Source organism: Brachyhypopomus gauderio, chromosome 9 (genome assembly GCF_052324685.1).
Source record: "Brachyhypopomus gauderio isolate BG-103 chromosome 9, BGAUD_0.2, whole genome shotgun sequence".
Classification (NCBI taxonomy): Eukaryota; Metazoa; Chordata; class Actinopteri; order Gymnotiformes; family Hypopomidae; genus Brachyhypopomus; species Brachyhypopomus gauderio.
The window spans coordinates 8,437,164-8,464,457 of NC_135219.1; the positions used below are offsets into that span (position 1 = coordinate 8,437,164).

The following is a 27,294-nucleotide window of genomic DNA, read 5'->3' on the forward strand; positions in this document are numbered from 1 at the left end:
TGTTGGCACCAGAGACTCTTTGGTGTGCCCATTAAATCACCCTTCCATATTCCCATTTCAGTATAGCAGTAGGGTAAATATTTGAGCAATACACACTGAAGGTACAGTTCTGGTGTCAGGCCAAAATCTCCACTACAGGCAAAGATGTCTGAAAAGAGGGTATTCACCAGCCTCTGCTGACCACACGCTGGGTATCGGAGTCCTCACAGGGCAGACCTGGTTGTTGTAGCTCCACCTGAGGCTAATGTACTGGTAGGGAAACTCTTATTTAAGGTTCATATCTGCAAGTTCTTATTCATTGTGTGGAATGGACTCTGGCCTTCCGAGTTTGAGTCTACCGGCATTTAAAGAGGCAATGTGCAATGAGATTTGAGAATACCGTTCAAATGGGAAAACAGCCCAGAGCATTAGTTTCTGTTTCACATGGCTAACTGTGCCAGATGGAATATTTGAGCTGCTGCATGTATTTGAAAAAAATGTATATAAGCGTGAGATCGGGTACAGTTTAAGAACCGTCTAGCTTTACACCAGTAAACTGCAGAACACTAGTCTTCAGTGATTTAGCAGAATACTAGTCCACAACGATTTAGCAACAGAACTGGATTACTGAAAAAGTGGGTATCAAAACACCATCCAAGCTTTACTCAGGAAGAAAAAAATATTCCCCTTCGTGGCGACATGAATATTTGGCTCCACGTTTGCTATGTCTCTTGCACAATGCTTTTGGGGTTAACCATAAATCACAGTGACAGAGCTGGCTTTCATTCTGCATAGAGCGGTTTTGCATAAATGAATGTGGAGTTTTACTCTTAATTCAATCTAATGTGACGAGCACCAGTATGCCCAGCGAGTAGTGTTCACGTCTGCAGGCTCGTGCATTGCAGAAGCTTCAGCAGGTACTCACACTATTAGCAGCACACAGACGAGATGCCTGCATGGCTGAAACCTAAACCTGTAATCATGATGTCTGGGTGTCCGGAGGCACGTAGAACATTTCAGAGCTTTACAAGTCTGTAACGTTTTTTTTCTGTAGAATGCGTCACTAAAACCATTATGATGGGATGAGTTATTCATCGTATTATTATTTTCCTTCTGTAGATTTTCCATGTGATTTGATCTAACAAAAACTACAATTCAGTTCTAAGAAAGTATTTTTGAATCAGGAATGGGACAAAATAAAAAAAAACATTGCGTAACGTACTCTGCATTTGACACTGGTATGAGCATCATCACCGCCCCCCCCATATGCTCACATGTTTGAATGGCCCAAATCCATTTTTCTATTTGTGATACAGATTAGATTTGGTCACAACTCTGGAGTGCACAGCAATTTGGTCTTTTCATATGAGTTCTGGGCTGTTTTAAAGTGTTCTCTTAAATTCGACACATCCAGTTCACGACGATGCAAACCAACTGGGGACTGTCAGGCTGGTAGTTACATGTTGTTTTACTGCTGCTTTAGTGCACATACACACATCACCGTGCACACCCAGGTCAGCAACCTCCCTGCACCCTCACTCTATCACTCTAGACACACTCTCACTCTATCACTCTAGACGCACCCTCACTCTATCACTCTAGACGCACTCTCACTCTACTACTCTAGATGCACTCTCACTCTATCACTCTAGACGTACCCTCACTCTATCACTCTAGACACACTCTCACTCTATCACTCTAGACGCACCCTCACTCTATCACTCTAGGCGCACTCTCACTCTATCACGCTAGATGCACTCTCACTCTATCACTCTAGACACACTCTCACTCTATCACTCTAGACGTACCCTCACTCTATCACTCTAGACACACTCTCACTCTATCACTCTAGACGCACCCTCACTCTATCACTCTAGGCGCACTCTCACTCTATCACGCTAGATGCACTCTCACTCTATCACTCTAGACACACTCTCACTCTATCACTCTAGACACACTCTATCACTCTATCACTCTACATGCACTCTCACTCTTTCACTCTACACACACCCTCACTCTATCACTCTAGATGCACTCTCACTTTATCACTCTACACACACTCTCACTCTATCACTCTAGATCAGGGGTGCTCATTACGTCGAAGGAATGTGCGTAGATCGCGTCACATAAAATAGTAGTAGATGAATCGCACATCTGCACTGACGGTTGTATTTTGATTGACATTCACGGTAGCCAATCTGCAATCCACTCAACAAATTACGTTGTGTCCCCCCCCCCCCCCCCCCGCTCAACAAATTACGTTCACTTTATCACTCTATATGCACTCTCACTCTAGACGCACCATCACTCTATCACTCTAGACACACTCTATCACTCTATCACTACACACACTCTCACTCTATCACTCTACATGCACTCTCATTCTATCACTCTACATGCACTCTCACAGCAAAAGTGGTGTTTTTCTCACCTTCTCCCCAAATCCTCATCTGTGGGATGGATACTTGTGCTGTCACTTCTTTCATTTCAGTGTTTCACTGATCATGATTGTTTGGTTTTGGTATCCATGACATCACTGTTTTTCTATGTGAGCGTGTGGGCTGTTTCAGGCCACATGCTTATTCATAATAAAATTATTTATTTCAGTCAGTTCAGGTATAGGCCAGTCAGTTCAGGTATTGGCCAATCAGTTCAGGTATAGGCAAATCAGTGCAGGTATAGGCCAATCAGTTCAGGTACTGGCCAATCAGTTCAGGTATAGGCCAGATCTACTTTGTCAAATAACACATGGATTCCTCCAAAGCTGATTTGAGAAAAATATATTATTAAAAGCCCTATATGAATAAAATAGAATATAATTGTTATATATATAATTAAAAAGGCCCAGTTCTGGTTGGTTCTTCATTGGTGGTTGGTGACTGGGTGTAACGATTCACGGGGCGGGGAGATTAGCAGGAGTGACGCAAGTGCAAATAAGAAAGATTTAATAGAAAGACAGTGGTAAACCAAAGGACAAAACACAGAAGGCAAAAGGGTAGCTACACTAAACAAAGGAGAAGACACCACTAAACAGGTAAGCTATATAACTGGGAATGTAACGTATGAGGACATAACAACTAACAACTACATACATATACGGGGAGAACATTACACAGGAGAAGCAATGACTACAGGGGCAACAAGGAAGAAGCGAACTACAGCATAAACAAAACAATAAACAGGCAAAGAGAGAACAAACACCAATGGCTACTAATGATGGGGAACACAACAATGAAACACAAGTACATAACCTAAAGAGACATAACCCAAACAAACAAGGACTAGGAGTGACACTTAAGAGCAAGAACAAAAGACAAGGCATGAACAAACAAGAAGTAGGACAGAAAGAACCGAGGGACTCACATACAACGAATGACCGACAAGGGAATGAAACACTCTGGGTTCTTTATACACAGAGACAAGACGGTGAAACAAGACTCAGGTGTGTGGGTACTAACGATGAGGGCGTGACAGACAGACGGAGGAACGAATGGGAGCGGGGAGCTAGGCGGGACCAGGGAGGAGGGAGGGGCTGGACGTGACACTGGGCAGCATGGTGTCCATGAGCCTCTAGGCTGACAGTTCTCACTTGGTCATGTCTGTATTCATGAATCTACCAGAAGAAACACTGAAACGTTATATTCCAAGGTCAAGGTTACCACACAAGGAATATGCTGTCTGTCTCAAGATTGTTAATGACCACACATCTTCACTGAAGAAATGTTATCTTCTCAGAACAGACCAGATAAAAGCTGATTTTGTTTATGTAAACAGCATTGAATTTGGGACGGCTGCAAATAACACTACACCACCTACTATCACAAGTTCTCCAAACACCGGAGCATAATGGAGAGAATGTGATGTGGTTGGGGTTGTTTTACTGTTCGGGGGCCTGGACTGTAGTTACTGAGAGCTCAGTAAATTCCAAGCCGTGTGAAGAAGTTCTCTAGCAGACTGTTGGGTGTCTGTGATCCAGAGTTTAAAAGAAGTTGGTTCATGCAACATGACAGTGGTCCAAAACACAGGAGTAAATCAACAACACTATGATTCAGCCAGAAGCTATTCCCCATTTTGCAACAGCCAAGTCAGGGTCCCGTTGAATTGCTGTGGCATGATCTGAAGGGGGTCATTTATACAGCCCACAATTATACATAATACGTTTTGTATAGAGGAATATGCCAAAATACCAACTGACTGATGTGTAAGAGGGATCTGCAGCTACAGAAAGCATCTGGCTTAAATGACTTCAAATAAAAAGTTAACACTTGTAAATTAGTGATTTGCTTCATTTGGCCAGTGATCTTGATTATTTTAAAGATGCAGAACAACCAAAATGTTTCATGTTGTTGGTTGCCTTTATTTTTTGTTGTCAGTGCCATTCCCATAAAATACAATTTAACTCCAAAAGGTTTATTCCTTCAAAATGTTCTTCTTGCCATCAAGAAACTCTCTTCTTGGTGCCACTGGCTGACATGATGACCTTAACATTACATTAACAATTTATATACTGCACCTCCACTCAGTCACAAACACACAAAGTACACTGATTACTACCTATTGTTCACATGTTTTTAATTCATTAGACAGACTTGACAATAAATGGTATGAATACAGTGAATTATTTTACCTGAGAGTTTTCCAAGGTACCGTCATAAATCATTACAGGGCAGAATTACATTCAAGTCTGAGCATATCCCAACAGTCTTATACCAAATCTGTCTGTCTCTGCTTTGTGAAGCTTTTATCCCTCTAGTACAAATACATTCCTCTTTGTCTCCTTAATTGCTCTTTGCTAAGTCAGAGAAGTCACGTGCTTTTCTATTGCCTCATAATCAATGTGTGTATTGGAAAATAAGCTTATTTAGACATAACCAGATTCACAGAGATTTTCCACTAATGAAAATTCTGTTTATTATGGGTACACATGTTGGTTCTGAAGTTCTGGCAGATCCATTTAACCGACTAACCTCTTTTCTTCCAAAATTAGGTATCATTCCGGTCCAAACAACCATATCAAGAATCTATGGAGTTCATGAAACTGATGTGTTTGCTGTAGCAAATTTCTATTTTGGGTTTAATATCTATATTAGCTTTAGTACTGCCTTAACAAATCATCTGTTAGTTATGAATCTAGCAGTAGAAACTCTGATTCTGGCCACAGTGTAACTAAGAATTAGAGTACTCTGTGTAACTAAGGAATAGTGTACTCGGTGTAACTAAGGAGTAGTGTACTCCGTGTTACTAAGGAGTAGTGTACTCGGTGTAACTAAGGAGTAGTGTACTCTGTGTAACTAAGGAGTAGTGTACTCAATGTAACTAAGGAGTAGTAGTCCTCAGGCACTGCACACTACTTAGTCTTCTTCACTGCCTAGTGTACGAAGTCAAAATGTAGTGTTTCTGTGTTAAAGGATGACTTAGGCTACTGATACCTTCCACTTTTTCATTTTGGATCATATTCCTACACACTTGGTAAACGGAATTTTTAACTGTGTTTAACTGAATGTTTTAGTCACTGTAAATTCTCGTCTATCCACTGGTGATATCCTTTTAATAATCTTATGGTGAAGCCACAACTACACAAAGCAAAATTAGATCCAGCTGTCCCGAGTCATTTTGGGCATTGCTTTCTCATTTTCAAGCTAAATCCTAATAAAAGTTGTCTTTGCATTGCTAAATGAATTTATGACATTTACTATTTCTAGACAATTTGCAGTACATTGCATGTGATGCTCAAAGAAGCAAATGTCCAGAGGCTTTGTGTTCCATAACGTCAGTCTTGTTTGGAACACGTTTTTAATGTCACAGAACTAGCTGAACCTGGGCTAAACACACACCAATTACACACTAATAAGACTATAATGGTAATAAATGTCAAAGCTTTTGTGTGACAAACTAGGCAATTTTTCCATGTGCTAAAGTTTGTCACTTGCACTAATTACATTTGCTGTAATATCTGTCAGATAACTTTGATCCTCCACCATACATATGATAAATAATTGGATAAATAAATGCATTACCAATCAAACATTTTGAGTACTTTTTTACCTTATTAATCACTTTCACCCCTTTCTTCTTTTTTACAGTTATATATGAAACTAAACCTCACAGTCTGCTAGATATGGTGCATTAGTTTGGCCTGCTTTCATACCATATTTCTATACAAAGAAGATTCAAATAAGTAGATAGATAGATAGATAGATAGATAGATAGATAGATAGATAGATAGATAGATAGATAGATAGATAGATAGATAGATAGATAGATAGATAGATAGATAGATAGATAGATCCATACCCTCATTAATTTCTCAAGCTTCTCGTTGTTTTAAATGAGTTATGTGTATCACTGTATTATGATGGGCTGAAACGAGAGTCATCCAGCATCTCTGTAACATCATGTGAGGTGCCAATTAACTGTCACATGAGCCTCAGAGAAGACAGAGACCTTTTTGTTCACGCCACTGTTCCCTGTGCAGTGCAGATCACACTTACTTAAAGGCTTGTCGCACATTTGTCGGCCCTTTGCTTCAGATGCAGGCTTTCAGCAGGAACGCTGCATACAATGATTTCAGATAACAGTTGTTTTCCTGTGATTGATTAGACTAGATGGCAGATTAGATGTTCGTCACTAACATGTTCATCTAGCTAAACTTCACTAATCTTGTATGTTGCAGGTGATAATATTATCGATAACTTGAGAACTGGCATATTTTCGTTTGTTTGCACTTGCAGGTGGTGACAGTGAAACCCTAGAGTTTAGAGAGTAGCAGAAGAAAACTGGTTTAAAGTCTTCATCAGCAGTAATCTTCATCGGCAGTAGTCTTCATCAGCAGTGGGAGTTGGGTATTGTCTGGAGGCCAGAGTTAGACTCACTGCCATTGTGGCTATCAGTATGCAGCCTGGATGCCTTCAACAAATGACCATGTTCTATAGATAGACCAGTACAATCAAACCCTGCACTTGAGTCCATATAGATTACAAAGTAATGTAAGGAAATGTCTCCCTTAAAGGTCTAACTATGTCTCATAGAGTAATGTACAGTGAAAGGTGGACATGAGTCAGACAGAAAATCACGAATAAATAAATATAGCAAGAACCACAGTCATCTTGTGCGAGAGCAGAGCATGGAGCAAAGGCCTGTATGCTGAGCAAACAGCACATACCGCGCTTGACCCCCAACCCTCTGCTCTTAAGATACATATTAAACATGTGAGGGGAAAACCTTGGCAATCATATCTCCAGTTCCCGAGGAGCTCTGCTGGTTTGAACTGCTGTGTAGGTAGACATATTTACCCTGGATGCAATCCTTAAAATGGCAGAAATGAGAACTTCCAGTGGTTAAGCCACCAAACTGAAATATCTTCTTTGGCAAAATAATGTCACTGCAGTATGCTTTTTACGTCTTTTGTGTGCGCATGTGTGTGCGCATGAGTGTGTATGTTTTAAAATTTGGATTTAATTTCTACTCAGTTATTTTTAATGTATGTTGTGCTTGAAATCGTGCCATTCGATATTAACCATTTCCCCTTCCAGCCTATTCTGAGGGCGATTTTATTTTCCCTCCAAGCTGCAACTCCAAAAACAGTCTAGCAGACACCACAAGAAAGGCACTCAAGGTCACTGGAAGATGGAGACTCACCATTGGACTGCTAAGGAAAAATATCTACTTTCATTCAAATTATACCTTACAGACCATACTGAACAATTCACGCTGAATGTAAACATCCTTGTGGAAATATTACCTCACATCTCGAGTTTCTTTTAGCTTGGATGTGCCTCAGACTCCACAGAGGTGAACTCCACGAGGTCTCACCAGTCTGCTGGTGGGTTCTGTCGATACCCACCTGCCTGGTTGTCATTGCAGTTGGTGTGCAGCTTGCCAACAGAAACTGATTAGAAGTGGGTTTTGTTTCCTATGAACGCATGTTAATCCAGAGGCCACCACAGTGTAAACCAGCCTGGCGCTTTGCAGATGTGGCTTGTTAAAAAAATCACTTTACCAGCCTTTATCGTCTGTTGCCTTCTGTGTTATGGTCTGCCAAGTGGACTGAAAGCTATGGGCCATCTATATGCTATCAAGTATAAAAGTACACACACACACACACACACACACACACACACACACACACACACACACACACACACGCACACATACACACAAATCAAGGGGTAATGTCTTTAAAAGTACATTGCTCATTACAATATTTCTGTCGGTTCACCATAGAGGATGACCTACATACATCAGTGTTCAGTCAGGCCATTTAGTGCCACAGCAAATCACTGCAGTGCAACACCAGCCACAGAGAGAAGGTACATCTGAACACAAAAGATACATGATGAACAAAGAGCAATGTGCAGTCACACGTGGAGTGTTGCCAAACTGTCCCACATGGCAGCATGGTGACCTTTCACCCTCATTAACACTTTGCCTACTTTGCACTCTGCCCTTTGCGTGGTGACAAGGCTAACCTAGCAACCAGTTACTTCATGGTGACTCAGTTAAGCCTAAATCTAAAACAACCCCCCCACCCCCCCGCCCCATCATTCCACATCTATCATTCCCAGAAAATGCAGAGTGAACATTATAATAGATGACACAACTGTTCAGAGAATGGGAGGATTCCTTTACATGTTAATGTTCTCCTGGTAAACGGGCACACCCAGAGAATCGCATGCTCACAGATGCCTGCAAAGTGATCATATGACAAACCAAATATCCAGGCATATGAGACATGTTTGTGATGTGGGTGTAGCACGGGCTTCGAAAACACACAACGCACTTCGCCGTGTTGTCTTCCAGGACTCATTCATAACGTTATTTATCTTAATGTTCCTTTATGTAACTGAATGTATACTGTGATGGGTGGACAGAAACACGCACATTTAAAATAAACTAATACAAAATGTACAAAACAATTTGATATGCAAAAATAATATATATACAATATAAATAAATAAATATATATATATATATATATATATATATATATATGTGTGTGTGTGTGTGTGTGTGTGTGTGTGTGTGTGTGTGTGTGTGTGTGTGTGTGTGTGTGTAAAAACTGTGACAAGTTTACGTGTTGTTTACACTTTCCTACAATCTAACTGGGTAAATGAACATAGAGGGAAACAACTTCAGCACATTCCACACATTCAGCCGGTGAGATGCTGCTTGAATTCCTGCATGTTTAATCTGTAAGAACAAACACCTGTGCCTGGTGATCAGAGAGCAGCCCCAAATCCCAGCAGGGCTTTGTGATGGGGCGTGTGAACCCGATGAGTCACCCGCGTGGATGGTGGTTCTTCCGTGGCTTTTCCACCCTCCTTCCAACCTCCTCCCGTAGCCCAGACAGGTATGTGTCATCCCCCCCCCCCCCCCCCCACACACACACACACACACACACACACACAACACGAGTCACCCAACGTGTCTTACTTTGGTGAGAACCAGAGCAGAACGAGTCCCGTATAAATACAGAAACAGAAAAGTGGAGGAAACCGCTGCCGGCCGGCCCCCGCCGCCCCCCACCACGTAGCAGACGGGACCCTCCACCTGCAGCCGGGCCTCTGTCCTCACGCCACCTCTGACATGACAGCAGCGACAGGCTACAGCACGCCTGCTGGCAGCGAGGCTGATGGAGGTGGAGCACGGAGCCCAGCAGGGAGAGCAGTGGAGGAGCTCGGAGACCCCGCCTGCCTGCCGCCGTGCTCCACCCGCTGGGGGACGCTGGGGCCCCGGAGTGCTCACACGTGCCCTCCACACCCCCCCCCCCCCCCCCAACACTCTCCTTATGACTCAGGGGGGCTGACGAGTTCCATCACCCACGCCCCTCCCTCCCCACACAGCTTCCCCGAGTGCCAGGAAGAGCAGCCGAACCACGCGTCTCCACAAGAAGAAAAACAGAGAGAGAGAGAGAGCAGAAAGGGGGAGGGGGGGGGGAGGCGAAAGCACCGCACCGATCTGACCCACTCAACTCTGGCGCTCCGGTGATGTCATGAGCATGTGACCCTGCCTCTCCAGTGACAGCGTTTTGAAGGGAGGGTTAAAAAAAAAACGATTTTAAAGCTCGTGCCTTTTTGGGCTTGTGTGAAGGCTCCACTCACCTCCTAAGCAACCACAGAACCACAGAAGTTCGGCTCAGGATTTTCTATGGTGCTCCCCGCGGCACATAAATGGTTAATTGTCACAGGTCAGCCTTGGGCTTACGGACCACACCAGCCAGTAAGTACGCTTCAGCGCTGCAAGCTTGGCTCCATCTCCAATAAGGGGACATTTTTTTATTTTTTTTTAAGCCAGACCTGGTCATTACTTGTGGTCATGAAAATAGTTGATACGAAAGCACAATTCTTGTGGATGTTTTTTTTTTTTTTCTTCCTTTCGCCGTTTGTCCTGGCATGATGCACACTCCTAGCTGAGGACACCTCAAAGGTCATCAAAACCAAAGAGAAACTAAATTTGTCTGCGGAGTGACCGATCGTGGCAACTATGGCATCCAACAGCCTCTTCAGCTCTGTGACTCCCTGCCAGCAAAATTTCTTCTGGGGTAAGTGTTCAATAAGTTGAAATGTTTTCCGTGAAACAAATCTGTGTGGTCTCTAGCCGCTCACTGCGAGACCAGAGTTCAGAGCTCAGAGACTGCTTAGAGGTTAAAAGACCAAATATTAATTGACGTAACCTACACTACGCCATGAAGTATATAAATGTCTGCTGTCCTTTCAAAGCTTGTCTGCACGTATTTGCAAATATTTGCAAACGACCAACCTGTTTGTACAACTAAGGCTGCACTCGTGGAGTGATGTCGTGAAGTGATTAAAAAAGGGTCCTCAAAAGACGTTTCCGTGAAATGTAAACAATCAGTGAGCATGCCGCACGCGGTCCGAGAAAAGCAGTCGAACACGGAAGGCAAAAGGAGTATAATATGGAAGCAGACGCAGGCAGGCCTGCTGGATCAGGGCTCGTGTGTGCGCTCGCATAGCTGAGTGGCCTTCACTGCAGGTAGCCTGGTGAGAGAGGACCTAGGGCCAGAGAAAGACGCAGGAGGATTTAGCTGAGAAAACCCAACAGCATCGCTCTAATGCACCGATCCACTTCTGGAGCAGAAGAGTGCAATGATGTACGAGTGTCCCTAGTCATCTCGGCTTTTTTAACATATTGAGAATCCATGTGTTGCACAGGGGCCAGTTTATTTCTGAAATTTTCACAGCCATTGAATCGTTGGTTTGAAGTGTTGCGTCAGATTTATTGTTTACTCCACAGGCAACAATGTGCAATCTAAAACAGCCTTAAACATATTACAGCATTACGAATTACGACCTTAAACACATACGTCGTCGAGCACTGTTAGAAGTTTTCGGTTTAATTTAAATTAAGTGCCAAGAGAGGATGCAAAAAAAAATAACTCTGAGAACTACTAAACTGCGAACACTGCAAAGAGATCAATACGGCACAAATCTCCATTGTGTGTGAAGAAATATGGCTCGCTCACGACAGACCGGCAAAAAGCATGAAAGGCCATTCATTCTGCTTGATCTATGGGCTCGCATATCCTTCCAAGAGAAATCTTTCAGGGCACTTTTGAATAAGTCCAAATGTGCAGTTTGCAAACGCAGCTGTGCAGAGCTGGTTCTTCCAGCCACACGTGCTGCCCTCCCCCCCCAGCAGGGCCAGAGCCAGACAGGCACTTGTAGCAATCAGCACCCCCCTATTAGCACGTTAACCTCTGGTCCCCTCGCCTGTCTCTGGGGTGAGAACACGGGAAGAACCGCAGCGGCCCGGTGCAGGGGCCAGTGTCTGGACAACACCCCGAAGACACGTCCATTACCGCTCGGGCAAATGTTGAGACACAGCTCCACACGACTTCTAATCGAAGGTCAAAGCACTTTAATGTCTGTGTTAACTCAAAACAAAAACTGATGTGATGTGTGCCACAAAACTGATTACTATTAAATATAAAAATGCATGTCACGTAGCAGGACTAAATAGAGATATTTATATGTGATAGAATAGATGTCTGGTATGCAGAATTAAAAAAGCAATATGTAAGGTTTATTTGTTTTTTCAGTATTATATGGATCTTGATTTTCTAACCCTTGTTATGTAATTTCCCAAAATAGTTTTTTAAAACCTCTTTATACACAGTAGCCTTTTTTGTATGCACACATATAAACTACAAATGTTGAAAACACAGACACACACATGCACAGGTTTCACTATATAAAGATTAGGATTTAATTAGCTAGAAAACCTTCTTTGCAACTTTACAGATGGGCGTAGAATAATTGTCAACACATGTGGCCCGACGTAGGATAACACTGTCTCACCAGGGCAAACTCTACTGCTTATTTTCCCTCTATCAAAATCAAAGCCTAGTATTGACAATTCTCCCATGGTAGTAATTATCATTTAAAGAAACTGGAGAGAGAGAGAGAAAGAGAGAGAGAGAGAGAGAGAGAGAGAGAGAGAGAGAGAGAGTGAGAGGGGGGGACCCACCTAAACTGCTTGATGAAAACAGAGAGGATGGTTTAATGAGGCTGATGACTTAGAATCCAGAGCTGTTCCAAAATATCCGTGTACGGTAATTGAGAGGAGCTAAGCCGAGTAGGAGACAGGCTCCTTCTGCTACACGCACGACCTCCTCACGTCCCACCACGGCCCCGCACTTCTGAGACATCTTAAAAGCAAACCAGACATCCTCTTTCCACTGCAGTACCAGAGGAGGGAAGCCTTCTCATCAATAGGTAATTGAAGTGAGAGGAAAATCTCTCAGTGGTGGCTTCTGAGAGGGGAGAGTCATCTAAAAATACCACCCTCAAAGGAACATTTATTTGGTGCAGTTTAATTGTAGCTGGTAAGCAAACATGTAATTCTGACAGGAATTTATAGATAATGACGGCTGGAATCGTCCCTGGAATCTGTCAGTTTGATACCAGGATACTGAAACTAATGGAACGAATGTGTACTGTGAGGTGGTTTTTGGCTTAGACTTTGATGTAATGTGTATCTTACTTGTATAGAGTGCTGCATTATTGAAAAGAAGACTGTACTTTATCATTTGATTCAGTTGCTCTGTTCAGTTGCATTTTATATATTAGGTTTTCTGATAATATCTCCATAAAATTGACAGAAGATGCCATAAACCATTATAGAAATGGCCTGTTTGAACCTGACACTATATACTATATACTATATATACTATATTCTATATATGGTGAATATATACTATATACTATATCTACTATATACAATACACTTACTATATAGTTAATGTTAATGAGGTTTCTGCAGCTGGTGTCCGCAATACTAATTTCAATGATACATCCTAACTTGTCCTTTCCTATGTTCAAATTATCATCATAATTTTACATATAAAAAGATTGATGGATAAACACTACAGGTGGCCGTTCATTGTCACAGTAAAGATACCAATAACTGGAACATGACAAAGGGAAGTGAAAATTTAATCAACGCACTTAGTCATACTGTAGAGGAAACCAATCCCCTGTGGTGCTGCGTACACACAGTCTATAGGGCACAGGGACGGTGAGAGACGGAAATGACTGACCAGAAACGGGTCAGACTTGGTTTCAGGACGCCGCGAGGGTCATCTCCTAATTTGCTCAGATTACCTCTCCGTGCACCCCGTGAGTGTTAAAAGTGTGAAATGCGAGGGATCGGTTGCACACCTGAACATCAAGCCATTGGCTGTGGGACACCGAGACCGGCGGCTGCCGCCCACGTGAACCTCCCGCTGAAACCGGAGCGGGCCCGTCAGAGCGAAGGCGGATCAGCTTGCGCCTCAGAGCTGCAGCGCTGCTGTGTCACAAGAGAACCACCTGTGGATCAAACAGCACCCATCTGCCTGAGCGGGGGTGGCGGCCAGCTTTTGTGCCCCCTCTTCCTCCTCCCCTCTTCTTCCTCCCACGCGCCTAACTAAAACGACCCGGTGCCCCTCGGCAGGGGGTGGTGGGGGGTGGGGTTCATGAGCTGTGTTGGGAATGCCCCAAATCACTCTCAACACCTGCAACGCATCCCCACACGGGCACACCGGGTTTTGTGCAGCTACCCATCCGATCACAAAGGCTGAAATCATATATGCAGCGGACACAAAAGCGAGACTGAGCGTGCGGCGCAGTGCTGTGTTCAGTAATTGCCTTTGAAGTAACAGCCGACTGATATTTTTGATGCCTCTAAGATGCCCTGAAGCAGCAGGAGGGGGGGGGGGGGGGGGGCAGCGCCTTTTACCTTGTAGTTCAGGTTTACCTGTCACAATGTCTGAGGAGAAACAGAGAGACTTCAGCTCCTATATTACCCCAGAAGACCTACAGAACCACATTTTAACATGAAACTTTGACATCCAACAGCTGCAGTGTAATATCTGCTCTAGGTTTTTGTACAGGATCATTGTATGTATTGAACAATGATCACACCTGGCAACACTTTACAATCTACCTTCTTTTTCCCAAGATTATGTGAATAATCTATAGCCAACCTGCCTAAACTGATGCATCGATGTATCATTTCAAACAAAATTTTTGCGACAAGAATCTTATAGTGCTTTAGTAGCGTGACTCCTCACAGGGACTGGTATAATAGAACAAAGGGCTTTGGATATTAAACGTTTGGTTTCTAGTTGTCAGCTGGGCATGCTTGTTACTTTCTTGATGGGCATCAGAGAAACTGGCCTGGTTTGGATCGAGGCTGTTAAGAACAGACGTCGAGTTGACAAAAATCTCCCAGAGGTCATGAAAGTATATTCTAATTTCTTCCCGGGTTGTCATACTTTTTTAGCAACCACAGGCCCTGTAAGAAAATGAACTTCAAAGCTGTGCTGTTTGAAAGCACAACATTCTCAGACCTCGTGTGTTTCCTCTTAATTCACTTCGGAGCCTTAACTGAGCCTTTTGTAGAAAACACAGAACATGTCTATTTTAGCACTGTAGTCGGCAGCTTTTAAAATGGTGTTAAATTTAAACTGAATTTATATAACTGAAAGAAATTATTTAGGTTGTCATATTTTTGTAGACATTTAACAACTGAAAAGGATCCAATACTTTGTTTAATTATGCAGAAGAACAGAAGTGCTATTAAAAATCTAAATGTTTGAATTCAGGAAAGTTTGAATCAAGAAACAGCTGACACTACTCTGCAGATCAGATGTGTATATTTGGTGTGTGTTCCACAGGGCCCTTACAAAATCACATGTGAACACAAATACAAACCAACACATACATAACAATACATGTACCGAGACTCTCGGCTTATAACATTCACAAACATTCTCACTCATGTCTCCTATTCACGAACAACTGACTTCACTGATAAATAAACTCCAAGACAGCTTTTGAAACACTCGAGGCTCCTGAATTATGATTCAGTTCATTCACAGTCATCAGGCATGTTTTGATGTTTGCGAACCATACTCTGTCTTAAATGGAAAATGCAACCTTCAGTCTACCCCCAAACCGTTCATATTTTCTACACATTTCACAGTATTTTAAAATGATGTTTGTTTTTCTTAATTTCTCTTCTAAAATAAGATCCAGATACTCAGCAAAAACACCAAACCCAAGAACCAGAGGGAAAAAAAGAACCAGAAAAAAGAGCCTAGCAAAACATGGCTGGCACTTTCCTTTGGGCCAGCCTCACTGCGCTGTGAGCAGAGCAGGAGGGTCTGTGGGGCTGTGTGGTCCTCTGTGTGGGGGTGACCACTCCTCCACCTACGACCTCAGTCCAAAGCAAAAAGTCTATGTGTATCTAAAATATATTACATGTGCAATCATTGTGTTTTAATTATTTTAATAAGACTTACCCAGGGGGGTAGGATTCAACAAAGCCAATATGTATGAAAGGGCTACCTCTTTTATTTCTTAAACAGGATGATAAATGGTAATGCGGTTGTATTCAAAATGTGGTGTGTTTTTAGTTTAATCAGCTTAATTCAAATGTCATTTTCGGCTTGTAATTGAATTATGATTTGTGAGTTTGAATCCTCCAAAGGTCTGTTAGCCACCCTTCATCTCCTCATCAGAAGTCAATTTCTGGCCCACACTTGAGTAGATATGTTTGGGTGGAAGACCACTGACAGCTGTCATACAAACACACTTTCAAGCTCCCTAGCAGCAGCCCTCTGCCTGACACACTTCACCAAGGCAACATTCCCTAACATGTCAGTGTCACTGCTGTGTTGAGAATAACTTGCCAACCCAATGACATCTCGTCAGCAGCTCCTGTGGTCTGAAACTGACCAGTGATGAATGGGTTAGAGTGTGGCTGACAAACTGTAGATGGCAGCTGATTGGCTGAAACTGAAACTGTTCACCTGTGCAGTGCACTTATAAGACATGTCTGTCCAATGAAGGGCCCGGAGAATGTTGGAACCAGGTAACTGTTTCTAATAAAGTGAATGTTCAGAGTATATTTTACTGTAAAAAATGTTTACAAAGCCCAACTGTTCACCTCAGTGCAAGTATTTACCAACGGTGGAAACATTTGTCACCATCGAACCTTCTCTGTGTTAGAGAGCTGAATTAAGGTGGAGTGTGTAGAGTAATTCCAAGACATCTGAGATCTGCAGTCAAAATGCCAAAGAGTCGTTTCACTCATTTCTGAAACTAGAATGTGATTGCACTGGTGTGTCATAGGCAAACCGCAGGGATATCACTCCCAGTGCAGCAGCTATCAATAAAATAAATTCTCCCAATGGGATATTGGAACTCAGACAACTTTTCACTCACATACTGGAATTCATTTGAGTTCAACAACCTAAATTAGGTATAATTTCATAGTTTTGCTGTTAAAAGGGAGGTTTTGTTTTATATACACTGTTGAACTGAAAGTCTACAACAAACTGTGATATTATATATATATATACACACTGTATGGTCCATGATAATTTGTTGGCAAATGATTTCTGTGGCAGTATGGCCAGCCTGTACTTCAAGGAGCATTTATAATTTTCATCCATCATTTGCTCCATCTTTACCCTCCATCATTTCCCTCCAGCATTTCCCTCCATCTTTTCCCTTCATCTTTTCTCTCCATCATTTCCCTTCATCATTTCCTCTGTTCACTACTGATCGTAGCATCATGAGTGTGCATTAATAAGCAACACTCTGCAGGTTTAGGGTTGTATTACCATTTTCTGCTAAGCTCTGGCAAGTCCAGCATACAGGCTAAAAACACCAGGAGGACTGGACAAGCCCCTGGAGAATGACTGAGTTTCTAGAAAACAATGGCAGCTTTATTTTTTTGCAGAAATATCAGAGCAGTAGTCCCAGTAAATCACCTGGTTCCACAGGCCTTCGACGTCCCGGAATAATTCATTTCATCTACTGCCGTGCACATGTTCCTGTGTTAAATGCTCCTCCTGTCTAAGGTTTATGCACAGGAAGAGTGATGCCCCGAATGTCCCGCACGGGTCCTGGCTCCAGCTCGCCAAGTGTGACTACAGCTGCTGTAAAATTCCACCCCCTCCCCAACACCCCGACCTGCCTATCCTTTCATCCCCCCCCCCGTCTGCTTCTGAGCACCTGGGCGTGAGCTTCTGAGCACTCTGTTCAAACACCCGAAAAAAGAGAGAATCAACAGGAGCTGTGCTAAATCGGCAGGATGGGCAACAGGGAGACGCACCCTGGACACCTGCCTGTCTGGCCTTCAACCTCTCCATCTATCACTGGTGCACATTATCCCATCAACAAATCATTCTCACTCTGCTGTGGGACAAGGTGAAAGCGCCCCGCAATAAATCTGGTCCTAGTTTTAGTTTGCAGTACAGCACTAAGCCATGGGTACATGAGAACAGCATGTCTTGCACATGTACTATAAATATTTTTCAACTAACCAGGCGGTTTCAGGGAGGAAGCAGACCAGTGCAATCCACAGCGGAAAGGAAAAGTGTGAGGTGGAATTCTGGCTGCCTTTTGGTCCAAAATAAACACGTTCCCATGGAAAAATGACACCCAGTCTTAACCTGAAGAAGTAACTGTGAAGTTCCCATTTATCCGTCTTTCCTCATTAATCCTCCGTTAGTCCTCCCTAAATGAATTGAGTTGTGTTACATAGCTTGAATATAAATAAATTAAGTAATTAGTTAACAACAAAATATAATTTGGAATATTTTAATATGTATTTTATGTAAATGCACACCTCTAACACGGAACATCTCAATATGCTCTGTGAAGCAACACACAACCGATACACAAGTTATGCGTTCTTCCCGGGCTACAACAGTGTGTGCTTCCATGGGCGTCCATAAGCACATGATAATCCTACCCCACAACCACAGGGACACCGGGTGTGAGAACTACCCCACAGCCACAGGGACACCGTGGTGTGAGAACTACCCCACAACCACAGGGACACCGTGGTGTGAGAACTACCTCACAACCACAGGGACACCGTGGTGTGAGAACTACCCCACAGCCACAGGGACACCGTGGTGTGAGAACTACCCCACAGCCACAGGGACACCGTGGTGTGAGAACTACCCCACAACCACAGGGACACCGTGGTGTGAGAACTACCCCACAACCACAGGGACACCGTGGTGTGAGAACTACCCCACAGCCACAGGGACACCGTGGTGTGAGAACTACCCCACAACCACAGGGACACCGTGGTGTGAGAACTACCCCACAGCCACAGGGACACCGTGGTGTGAGAACTACCCCACAACCACAGGGACACCGTGGTGTGAGAACTACCCCACAACCACAGGGACACCGTGGTGTGAGAACTACCCCACAACCACAGGGACACCGTGGTGTGAGAACTACCCCACAACCACAGGGACACCGTGGTGTGAGAACTACCCCACAGCCACAGGGACACCGTGGTGTGAGAACTACCCCACAGCCACAGGGACACCGTGGTGTGAGAACTACCCCACAACCACAGGGACACCGTGGTGTGAGAACTACCCCACAACCACAGGGACACCGTGGTGTGAGAACTACCCCACAGCCACAGGGACACCGTGGTGTGAGAACTACCCTACAACCACAGGGACACCGTGGTGTGAGAACTACCCCACAGCCACAGGGACACCGTGGTGTGAGAACTACCCCACAGCCACAGGGACACCGTGGTGTGAGAACTACCCCACAACCACAGGGACACCGTGGTGTGAGAACTACCCCACAACCACAGGGACACCGTGGTGTGAGAACTACCCCACAACCACAGGGTGGCCACGGTCTGAGAACGCCAGTACTGCTTTTGTATGTCCAAACACCGAGCAAACTCCACAGCCGAGCAGCACGAGCTCTTAACGCTTCAGGGCGTTATTAACATTCAGGGCGTTATTACCATTCAGGGCGTTATTACCATTCAGGGCGTTATTACGGGGGGTTTAACGGCAGTCACGTATTAATGCCCTTTCGGTCTTTCCCCTTCGCGAGCCGCAGAAGTTCCTTTTCTGTTCCTATTTTAAAGCACGTGTGATCTCAATTAGGGACCTCCATGAAGGCTGGAGGCGGCAGACAGTCATGCCAATAGGAGAAAAAAGGAAATGGCCTTTGTAGCTACACCACCACCACCAACCACAGCAGCTCTCCATCTCCACTCTGATCTCCAGACAACGCTGCCATGCCACACGTCCAAGACAACCAGAGGACGGCAGACAGCGCACACGCTCTCCCTCCTGTACCCCCACGTGGAAACTCACCCTGCCTCATTTCTGTCCTTTCACTCGGGCGTTAGCTGCCAAACTCCACCATCTCCGCATGGCCATGATGTGCTGGGCAGGATCCTTTGCCTTACTGCCTCACTTCCTGATACCTTGGCAGGTTTTTTTTTTGAAGACAGTGTAGCTGGCTTCCATGATGATGTCACCAGCCATTCAATGACAAATAGTAATTATGGGTTTAGATGAGATCTGGGGATTGAGAGGAGTTAAGAGGGGCTTCCTGATGAAGTAAGGAGTATGATTTCTGTGTATCTGTCATTTTTCTCTCTCTCCCTCTCACTCACCCTCTTTCTTCCTCTCTCACTCTGTTCATTTGCTGCCACAGATGGAAAGTAAGTGTTTAAAACTGGAAGGTTCTGTGGCCCCATCAAAATGCTCCCCACATAAAGCCATAATTAAGTGTCTCAAAAATGCACCACTGTGAAATGGAGTCTTGATCCAGGGCCTTAAGTGGCTGTATTTTTCCTCCCGACCAACGAAGGAACGCAGGATGAGAAAAAAAAAAAAATTACACAGAGAATAACACTCACGTAGCACGTTACATAATCCAGGGACTTTATGAATCTCAATTGGAGTCATTTGGATATCATTACAGCCCTGGAGCGCAGTGTCTCTTTTTGTTTACATTACCAGTCAACAATGGCTTCTTTGTCTCGTGTCATCACTTATAATAAGGTATGGATCACGGTGGGATGAGGAGTGTTGCTGACTGACTATTGCACAAACATCTCATCCCGCTGTCTTGGAGCCTAGCACAGCAGACGTTCATTCAGTAACGTTTCGCCAAACGCTAGTTTGTTGAGCTGACAAACTAGATCAGACTGCCATCTGATAGATCAGACTGCCAAGTTTATTTTATCGCCAGATCCTGGCTTGGTGGCACCGTTGTGGGGGATGGGGGGGATTGGGGGGGGGGGGGGGGGGGCTTGAGGACCATCAGGACTTGAGGACCGTTTAGAGTGATGAAGGGTGAACAGCAAGCCCATGTCCTTGCTCATAACGAGTGGCGTCAAGCCCTAGGGTTTGCAGCACATCCTAGCCTGCTGTGTGGCCTACGCTAGGCTCATTAGAACATCAAACAATGGGCCCGAAAGAAGTGGGCAAAGCCCTGGTCTCAAAGCACAGTGAAGGACTGAAATGAAGTGTGTACACCCCGCACTGATATTGCTGGCAGATGGCGCCCACACTGTACAGCAAAGTGGATTCAGATGTGACAAATGCTCTTTGATATCTATTTGTGTATGACTTAACACACAGCTCTGGTCGGGCATGTCAACAGTCTCTCTGCTCTCTGGTCCTCCCATTAACTTCCACCATTCCTTTATTGACCGTTCCCAATATTCATATATGTTTTCGATCAATTGCATTCAAGACTGAGTGGTCACTAGACTGTCCTAAAAACCACGACCATTTCCCTCTCTGTGTCACACATTTGGCCCCAAGTGACTAAATGATGGAGAAAGCAGGAAGCAGACAGACCTGAGATCCCAGACTGTTTGAATAATACACAGCGCAATTTTAGCATGGATATGTTTAATACCATTACGACTTTAATTACAACCCTACTGATTTATCTCTCCATAAATTTAAAGTTGATCTTTTATAATGTTGGCCAATCTGCACCATATTTTGGTGTTCTGGGCAGAAAGAGAGTGAATGTAATTCAATAGGCCTTTTTTCTTCGCTATCATAACTATCTGCCACATGTATGTCAGTGCTTCCTGAGACCTCGTCTCGCCCTCCCACACGCACACACACAAAGACACGGAGGACATATACATTTGGACATGTCCCAGGACAGACATACGTTAGGACCTTTCAGCAATCCCTAACCTGTTCCATAAGCATGAAGCAGTTTTCTTTCCTTTGAGCAGTTCTGATTTCTTGTTTTTGGAGTGTTGGGGAGGACGTATAATCCAGTGATCTCTCCATACGAATGTGAAAACCACAATATAATCAGCACTGTGGCTCAGTTGCATTTCCTTGCTAGCTGGACAGAATCGTGGCCACATTACAGACGTACGTAGAACTGAAAAGGACTGCAGAGGTTTCAAATGTTCAAGTGAAAGACCTTGATCATAAAACACCATGATGCCTTCTGTCAAGGAGAGAGGTTGCCATCTACAGTATAATGGGGAGATGAGATGGGGTTCCATCACACAGTCTTGATAATAGGCTATACGGTGGCTCACTAGTCTTACTAGCCCAACAGAGTTCCTGTTTTTACCCGGACTATCTGTCTGTTCTGTCGGTGTAGTTGTTACTTATCTGGAAAACAAAACATTGTGTGTCCTTTATTATTTGATTATTATAATGTGTTAACTAACTATTGGATTGCACCAATAGTTTCTGTAATTTCTGTAATTAGAGAAACCTTCCTTTTGACAACAGTCAACATTTATTGTATTGAACTGAACTTACAGTACAGGCGCACAAAACACACATTACCTACTCTTTCTCACTCACACGCACGCACACACACACACACACATACACACGCAAACATACACACATGCACGCACGCACACACACACACACACACACGCACACACACACACACACTATGGATTTTGCGTCAAATCAGCGTGAAACCACAATTTCATTCCTCGAACAAGAGTCTTATTTACAGCTTCTCGCTACAGTTGGAAATCTACAAACTAGAAAATAAAATAATATTCCCTTTACTCTAGAGCAGCGTAATCTGCGCAGGGCAACACTGCACACCAATACTCTCAAGCGTGATTTACCTAACTTACTGACAGATCTCAAGACTGCTAGGCTTGGTACTAGACATGTAATAAATTCTATCAAAACGGTTGGTCATACCTTTTCAAAAGTCTAAGGACAAGGCAATTAATCCACGAGTCTAACCGCTTATTCACAGGGGGAAATTTTGGCGTTCCATAACAAAGTGATAACGTTGGAAAATAACATGTTCAGTCAGATTCTGACTGTATTTCGAAATATTACATTAGCCATAATGTGACTTCAGACACCACGTGTTGGAGTGACATCGGGCTAATGATTGCCTGACGCTCTAGCTATACACCACAAAAGAGTTGACAAGAAAATGCCCTGATTCACAGGCAAACCACATTTGAGGCGATTTACCTCTTATAAACTCATTTCATTTTACCGACCGCAAATTATCTGCGTTTTCTGATCTTTCGCAGCTTGATCCTGCACTGCGAGTTTACCTGTTAGACCTGATCAAATCAGACGAAGCGAAAAAACCGAAGCGACCTAAATATACAGGAAACCAAAAAATCAACCACCAGGATAAACTTGAATGTTCGTTTAATTCGTCTCAGAAAGTCATTGAATTCCAGCGTCCTATTAGAACGGTTAAATGGAAAAGGATATGAGTCGGACAGATGGTCTTTTTCATTATTGCACTCAAATAATCCTCCAATAAACAGAACGCAATCGATAAAAAAATTTCGAAAATGTGCTAGGTGTTAAAGAAATGTGGTATTTTTTTAACGTTACGTTTTAAAACGGGAAAACGTAGTAAATGACGACTCGGCGCACAGCTCCAGCCGAAGTCTCGACGTGAGGCTCCTGTATTTCCACACACGCACCACTTCCGAGAGTCATTTGGCACTGGCGCAGCTGCGGAGCGGCAGGAGCGCACAGAGGAGCGCACAGGAGCACACAGAGGAGCGCACAGGAGCACACTGAGGAGCGCACAGCGCACCAGCGGATCCTGCCCCGGCTCTTACTGGGTCGCCTTACCTGTTTGTTCATTCAGGGTGTTGTGATGCGCATTCCCGTAGATCCCAGCGCGAGCCGGAGGTTCAGTCCCCCGTCCAGCAGTTTACAACCTGTCCCGGTGAAAATGAACGACGTGAACACCAACGTGGGACAGCCGGACGCGGCGGTGCCGAGGCTTCGCCCGCAGGAGAACCGCTCCATGGCCGAGATCATCGCCGACCACCCCGCCGAACTCGTCCGGACCGATAGCCCAAACTTCCTTTGCTCCGTTCTGCCCTCTCACTGGAGGTGTAACAAAACTCTTCCAGTAGCGTTTAAGGTACGTTTCATTTTGATTTTTTAAATAGATTTTAGCGACGGGGAGCATGTTGTTAAATATAACAAGCTGTACTTTAGTGCAATTTCTTTAGCGGATAGAGTAATTCTGTGTGTTGGTTCGTAGCAGAAACGCAACCCACACGTTGTTTTTAAACCTCTGAGGATATTAGATCTTTCCTTTTTCACGGAAACTAGGTTATTTGCTGCTTTGGTGGTATGGACTAGCCTTGTAATTTTGGACACGTTGTTCGTTTTGGATACTCCTTGTTTAACCGAGAAAAACGATTATCTAACAGCAATACATCTTAATGGTTCTGAGTATTTATTAGACATTGTTGCGTTATAACTGCATACTACATAGTATAGTTTTATCGTGTACAATACATAAACATTTTTCCAAAGAAATTGTAAGTGAGCCCGTTACTAAATTAATTAGATTTTTCGGTTTTGCGGAGTGCCGATAGTGTATATAGTGTAATTTACATTTACAATGCGATATTATATATTTGAACATTTATAGTTAAACATTTGGTATTCAAGTATAAACAGTTTTACAAAAAACTGAATGCACACGTGCGCGCTGCGATACAGCCCGGGCGCTGTGTTTATCATCTTATTCTCGCATATATTTTTTATGACTTTTTTAAACACATTTTTTGGCCTACGATATTTTTTGAGAATATTTGTCGTCAAGATGTTGCCTTGCACATTCATTATGTGTGTTAATAATATTATTCGTATTAATTACATAGGTTGCATAATGTTTTGTTCATAGTTCACAATGTAATAATATATACTATACACTAGAAAGCAGAATATTTTTTATGTACTGTTTATTCCGTTTGGGAATACCTGATCACAAGACGGTATTGCCCCCAGGAGCAGGTAGCCATGCTTTCTGAAGTGACAGGGTGACCTTTGGAAGCGTTCAACCAGGGCTCTACTCTCTCTCTCTCTCTCTCTCTCTCTCTCTCTCTCTCTCTCTCTCTCTCTCTCTCTCTCTCTCTCTCTCAAGGTCGTGGCCCTGGGAGAGGTTCCTGATGGGACGGTGGTCACTGTCATGGCTGGCAATGACGAGAACTACTCTGCCGAGCTGCGCAACGCCTCAGGTGTGATGAAGAACCAGGTGGCACGCTTCAACGACCTGCGCTTCGTGGGCCGCAGTGGGAGAGGTCAGCTCACCTGTCCATCTCATGACATTCAACTTTGGGGACAAAATGCAGCTAGGTGTGTTTAGATCGTTTTATATTACGGAGTAGGACACACCCCTCTCTTGGGCCCCAAAGATCAGGATCTTGGCTGAAATTCGTTGGCAGCAGGACAGAAATCAGCCATCATCACCATGCTATAGTCAGACTTCAGCGCTGTGAAGCCATGTTGTCTCCTGTGTGTAATTATCAGGTCTGGAGCAGTTAATGCCTGTTTACTGTTGTTTACATTAGTAGGTCTCTAAGTAGACTGGATTAAGCGGAAGACTCTGCTTTGAAGCAGAATGAGAGAGTTTACACAATAGTTAATGCGCTGCTCTTTTGAATAGTTAAATATTAAGACAATATTAGATTATGATTAATCACCCTACATCTGTGCACATCAGGGGAAGATGATGTATACTAATGTGATGTAGTCACACGTGGACACACTGAGTAACTATAGCCAGTGGCTTTGCTTACTATGATAGTTATGAACTTGTAGCTCTATGAGCATCACAGTGGTCAGATAAATCACACTAGTTCTGTACACGTTCCTCACCACAAAGCTTTGTCTGGCACTAGTGATTTCATCCTCCACAATAATCTAAGAGGGTATTTCTGAGTAAAGGGCGATGTTAATGTTCTTATGATATTCTCTCACTGCTGTAAATACATACATACTACATAGGGTGTAGTGTGTGTTCATATGTAGGTAAGGGCGCTACATAGGGTGTAGTGTCTGTTCATATGTAGGTAAGGGCGCTACATAGGGTGTAGTGTGTGTTCATATGTAGGGTGATGTTAATGTTCTTATGATATTCTCTCACTGCTGTAAATACATACATACTACATAGGGTGCAGTGTGTGTTCATATGTAGGTAAGGGCGCTACATAGGGTGCAGTGTGTGTTCATATGTAGGTAAGGGCGCTACATAGGGTGTAGTGTGTGTTCATATGTAGGTAGGGGCGCTACATAGGGTGCAGTGTGTGTTCATATGTAGGTAAGGGCGCTACATAGGGTGCAGTGTGTGTTCATATGTAGGTAAGGGCGCTACATAGGGTGTAGTGTGTGTTCATATGTAGGTAAGGGCGCTACATAGGGTGTAGTGTGTGTTCATATGTAGGTAAGGGCGCTACATAGGGTGTAGTGTGTGTTCATATGTAGGTAAGGGCGCTACATAGGGTGCAGTGTGTGTTCATATGTAGGTAGGGGCGCTACATAGGGTGCAGTGTGTGTTCATATGTAGGTAAGGGCGCTACATAGGGTGCAGTGTGTGTTCATATGTAGGTAAGGGCGCTACATAGGGTGCAGTGTGTGGACATGCTCATCAGGTTTCACAACTCCATTTAAAGTTATTCTTTTTACCTTCACAAGAGAGATGTCTGAAGTACAGTATTAGAGCTGTGTGTGTCCTCAGTGTTGCATGTCTCTCAGTGTCTCCCTGTCTCTCAGTGTCTCTGTCTTTCTTTCTCCCTGTCTCTCAGTGTGTCTCTGTCTTTCTGTGTCTCCATGTCTCTCAGTGTCTCTTTGTCTCTCAGTGTCTTCCTGTCTATGTGTCTCTCTGTCTCTGTGTCTCTCTGTCTCTTAGTGTTGGACTGTCTCTCAATGTCTCCCTGTCTCTCACTGTTTGACTGTCTCTCAGTGTCTCCCTATCTCTGTGTCTATCTGTCTCTCAGTGTCTCCCTGTATCTCAGTGTCTCTCTGTCTTTCTGTGTCTCCCTGTCTCTCAGTGTCTCTCTCTGCCTCTCAGTGTCTCTCTGTCTCTGAGTGTTTGACTGTCTCTCAGTGTCTCTCTGTCTCTCACCGTTTGACTGTCTCTCAATGTATCTCTGTCTCTCAGTTTCTCTCTGTCTCTCAGTGTCTCTAAGAGTCTCCCTGGCTTTCCACCCACCTCTTCCCGACTTGTTAGGCCAGTGGTACAGGCACGCAGGGCCACTTAGGCTGCCATCTTAATCCTCGTCATTCTCCTCTGAGACCCACAGAGCGGTTGGTCTGGGATCTATGTTCAGGGCAGTGACGAGTGAGTCAGGGTTGTTAGAATGATGCTACTGTTTATGTGTCATTGTCCCAATTCACAGAACTACTCACAACGACCAAATCTAGATTAGGGATTAAGTCTAGATTACGGTTCGTTCAAATGAAGACACGACTGAAAGATGAAAGCGTTTAGGTTCCCGGATAGTCCGGCAGGATTTTGCAGCATGAGGTTGTACAGAGAAGACAGACACAGAGTGAAGCGCATGTGAAGCGCATGTGAGTGTTTTTACTGTCAGCGACTGAAGCCCTTAAATGTGTTTGTGTTTGCGCAGGGAAAAGCTTCACACTGACGATTACGGTGTTCACAAACCCACCGCAAGTGGCCACTTACCACAGAGCCATTAAGGTGACCGTGGACGGACCGCGAGAGCCAA

At 44.0% G+C, this 27,294-nt stretch overlaps 1 protein-coding gene and 1 long non-coding RNA gene across 5 annotated transcripts in view; one reads left to right on the forward strand and one right to left on the reverse strand.

The window, feature by feature from the left end:
* LOC143522891 (uncharacterized) overlaps positions 1-23,529 on the reverse strand; it is a 33,080-nt gene extending 9,551 nt beyond the window's left edge. For both annotated transcript variants that reach the window (XR_013133165.1, XR_013133166.1), the window contains exon 1: positions 23,396-23,529. This is a non-coding gene — a long non-coding RNA (uncharacterized LOC143522891). The remainder of the gene's footprint in view (positions 1-23,395) is intronic.
* The window catches only part of runx2b (RUNX family transcription factor 2b), a 32,844-nt gene continuing 15,450 nt past the window's right edge, over positions 9,901-27,294 (forward strand). Inside the window, exons 1-5 of one of the 3 annotated variants that reach the window (XM_077016841.1) lie at positions 9,901-10,197; positions 10,388-10,519; positions 23,437-23,693; positions 24,708-24,864; positions 27,193-27,294. The exon at positions 27,193-27,294 is cut by the window's right edge and continues 3 nt beyond it. In XM_077016841.1, coding sequence (XP_076872956.1) covers positions 10,462-10,519; positions 23,437-23,693; positions 24,708-24,864; positions 27,193-27,294 — 574 coding nt within the window. In that variant the 5' untranslated portion in view covers positions 9,901-10,197; positions 10,388-10,461. Of the gene's footprint in view, positions 10,520-23,436; positions 23,694-24,707; positions 24,865-27,192 lie in introns of all 3 variants that reach the window. The other 2 variants (XM_077016839.1, XM_077016840.1) reach the window with 2 other exon arrangements.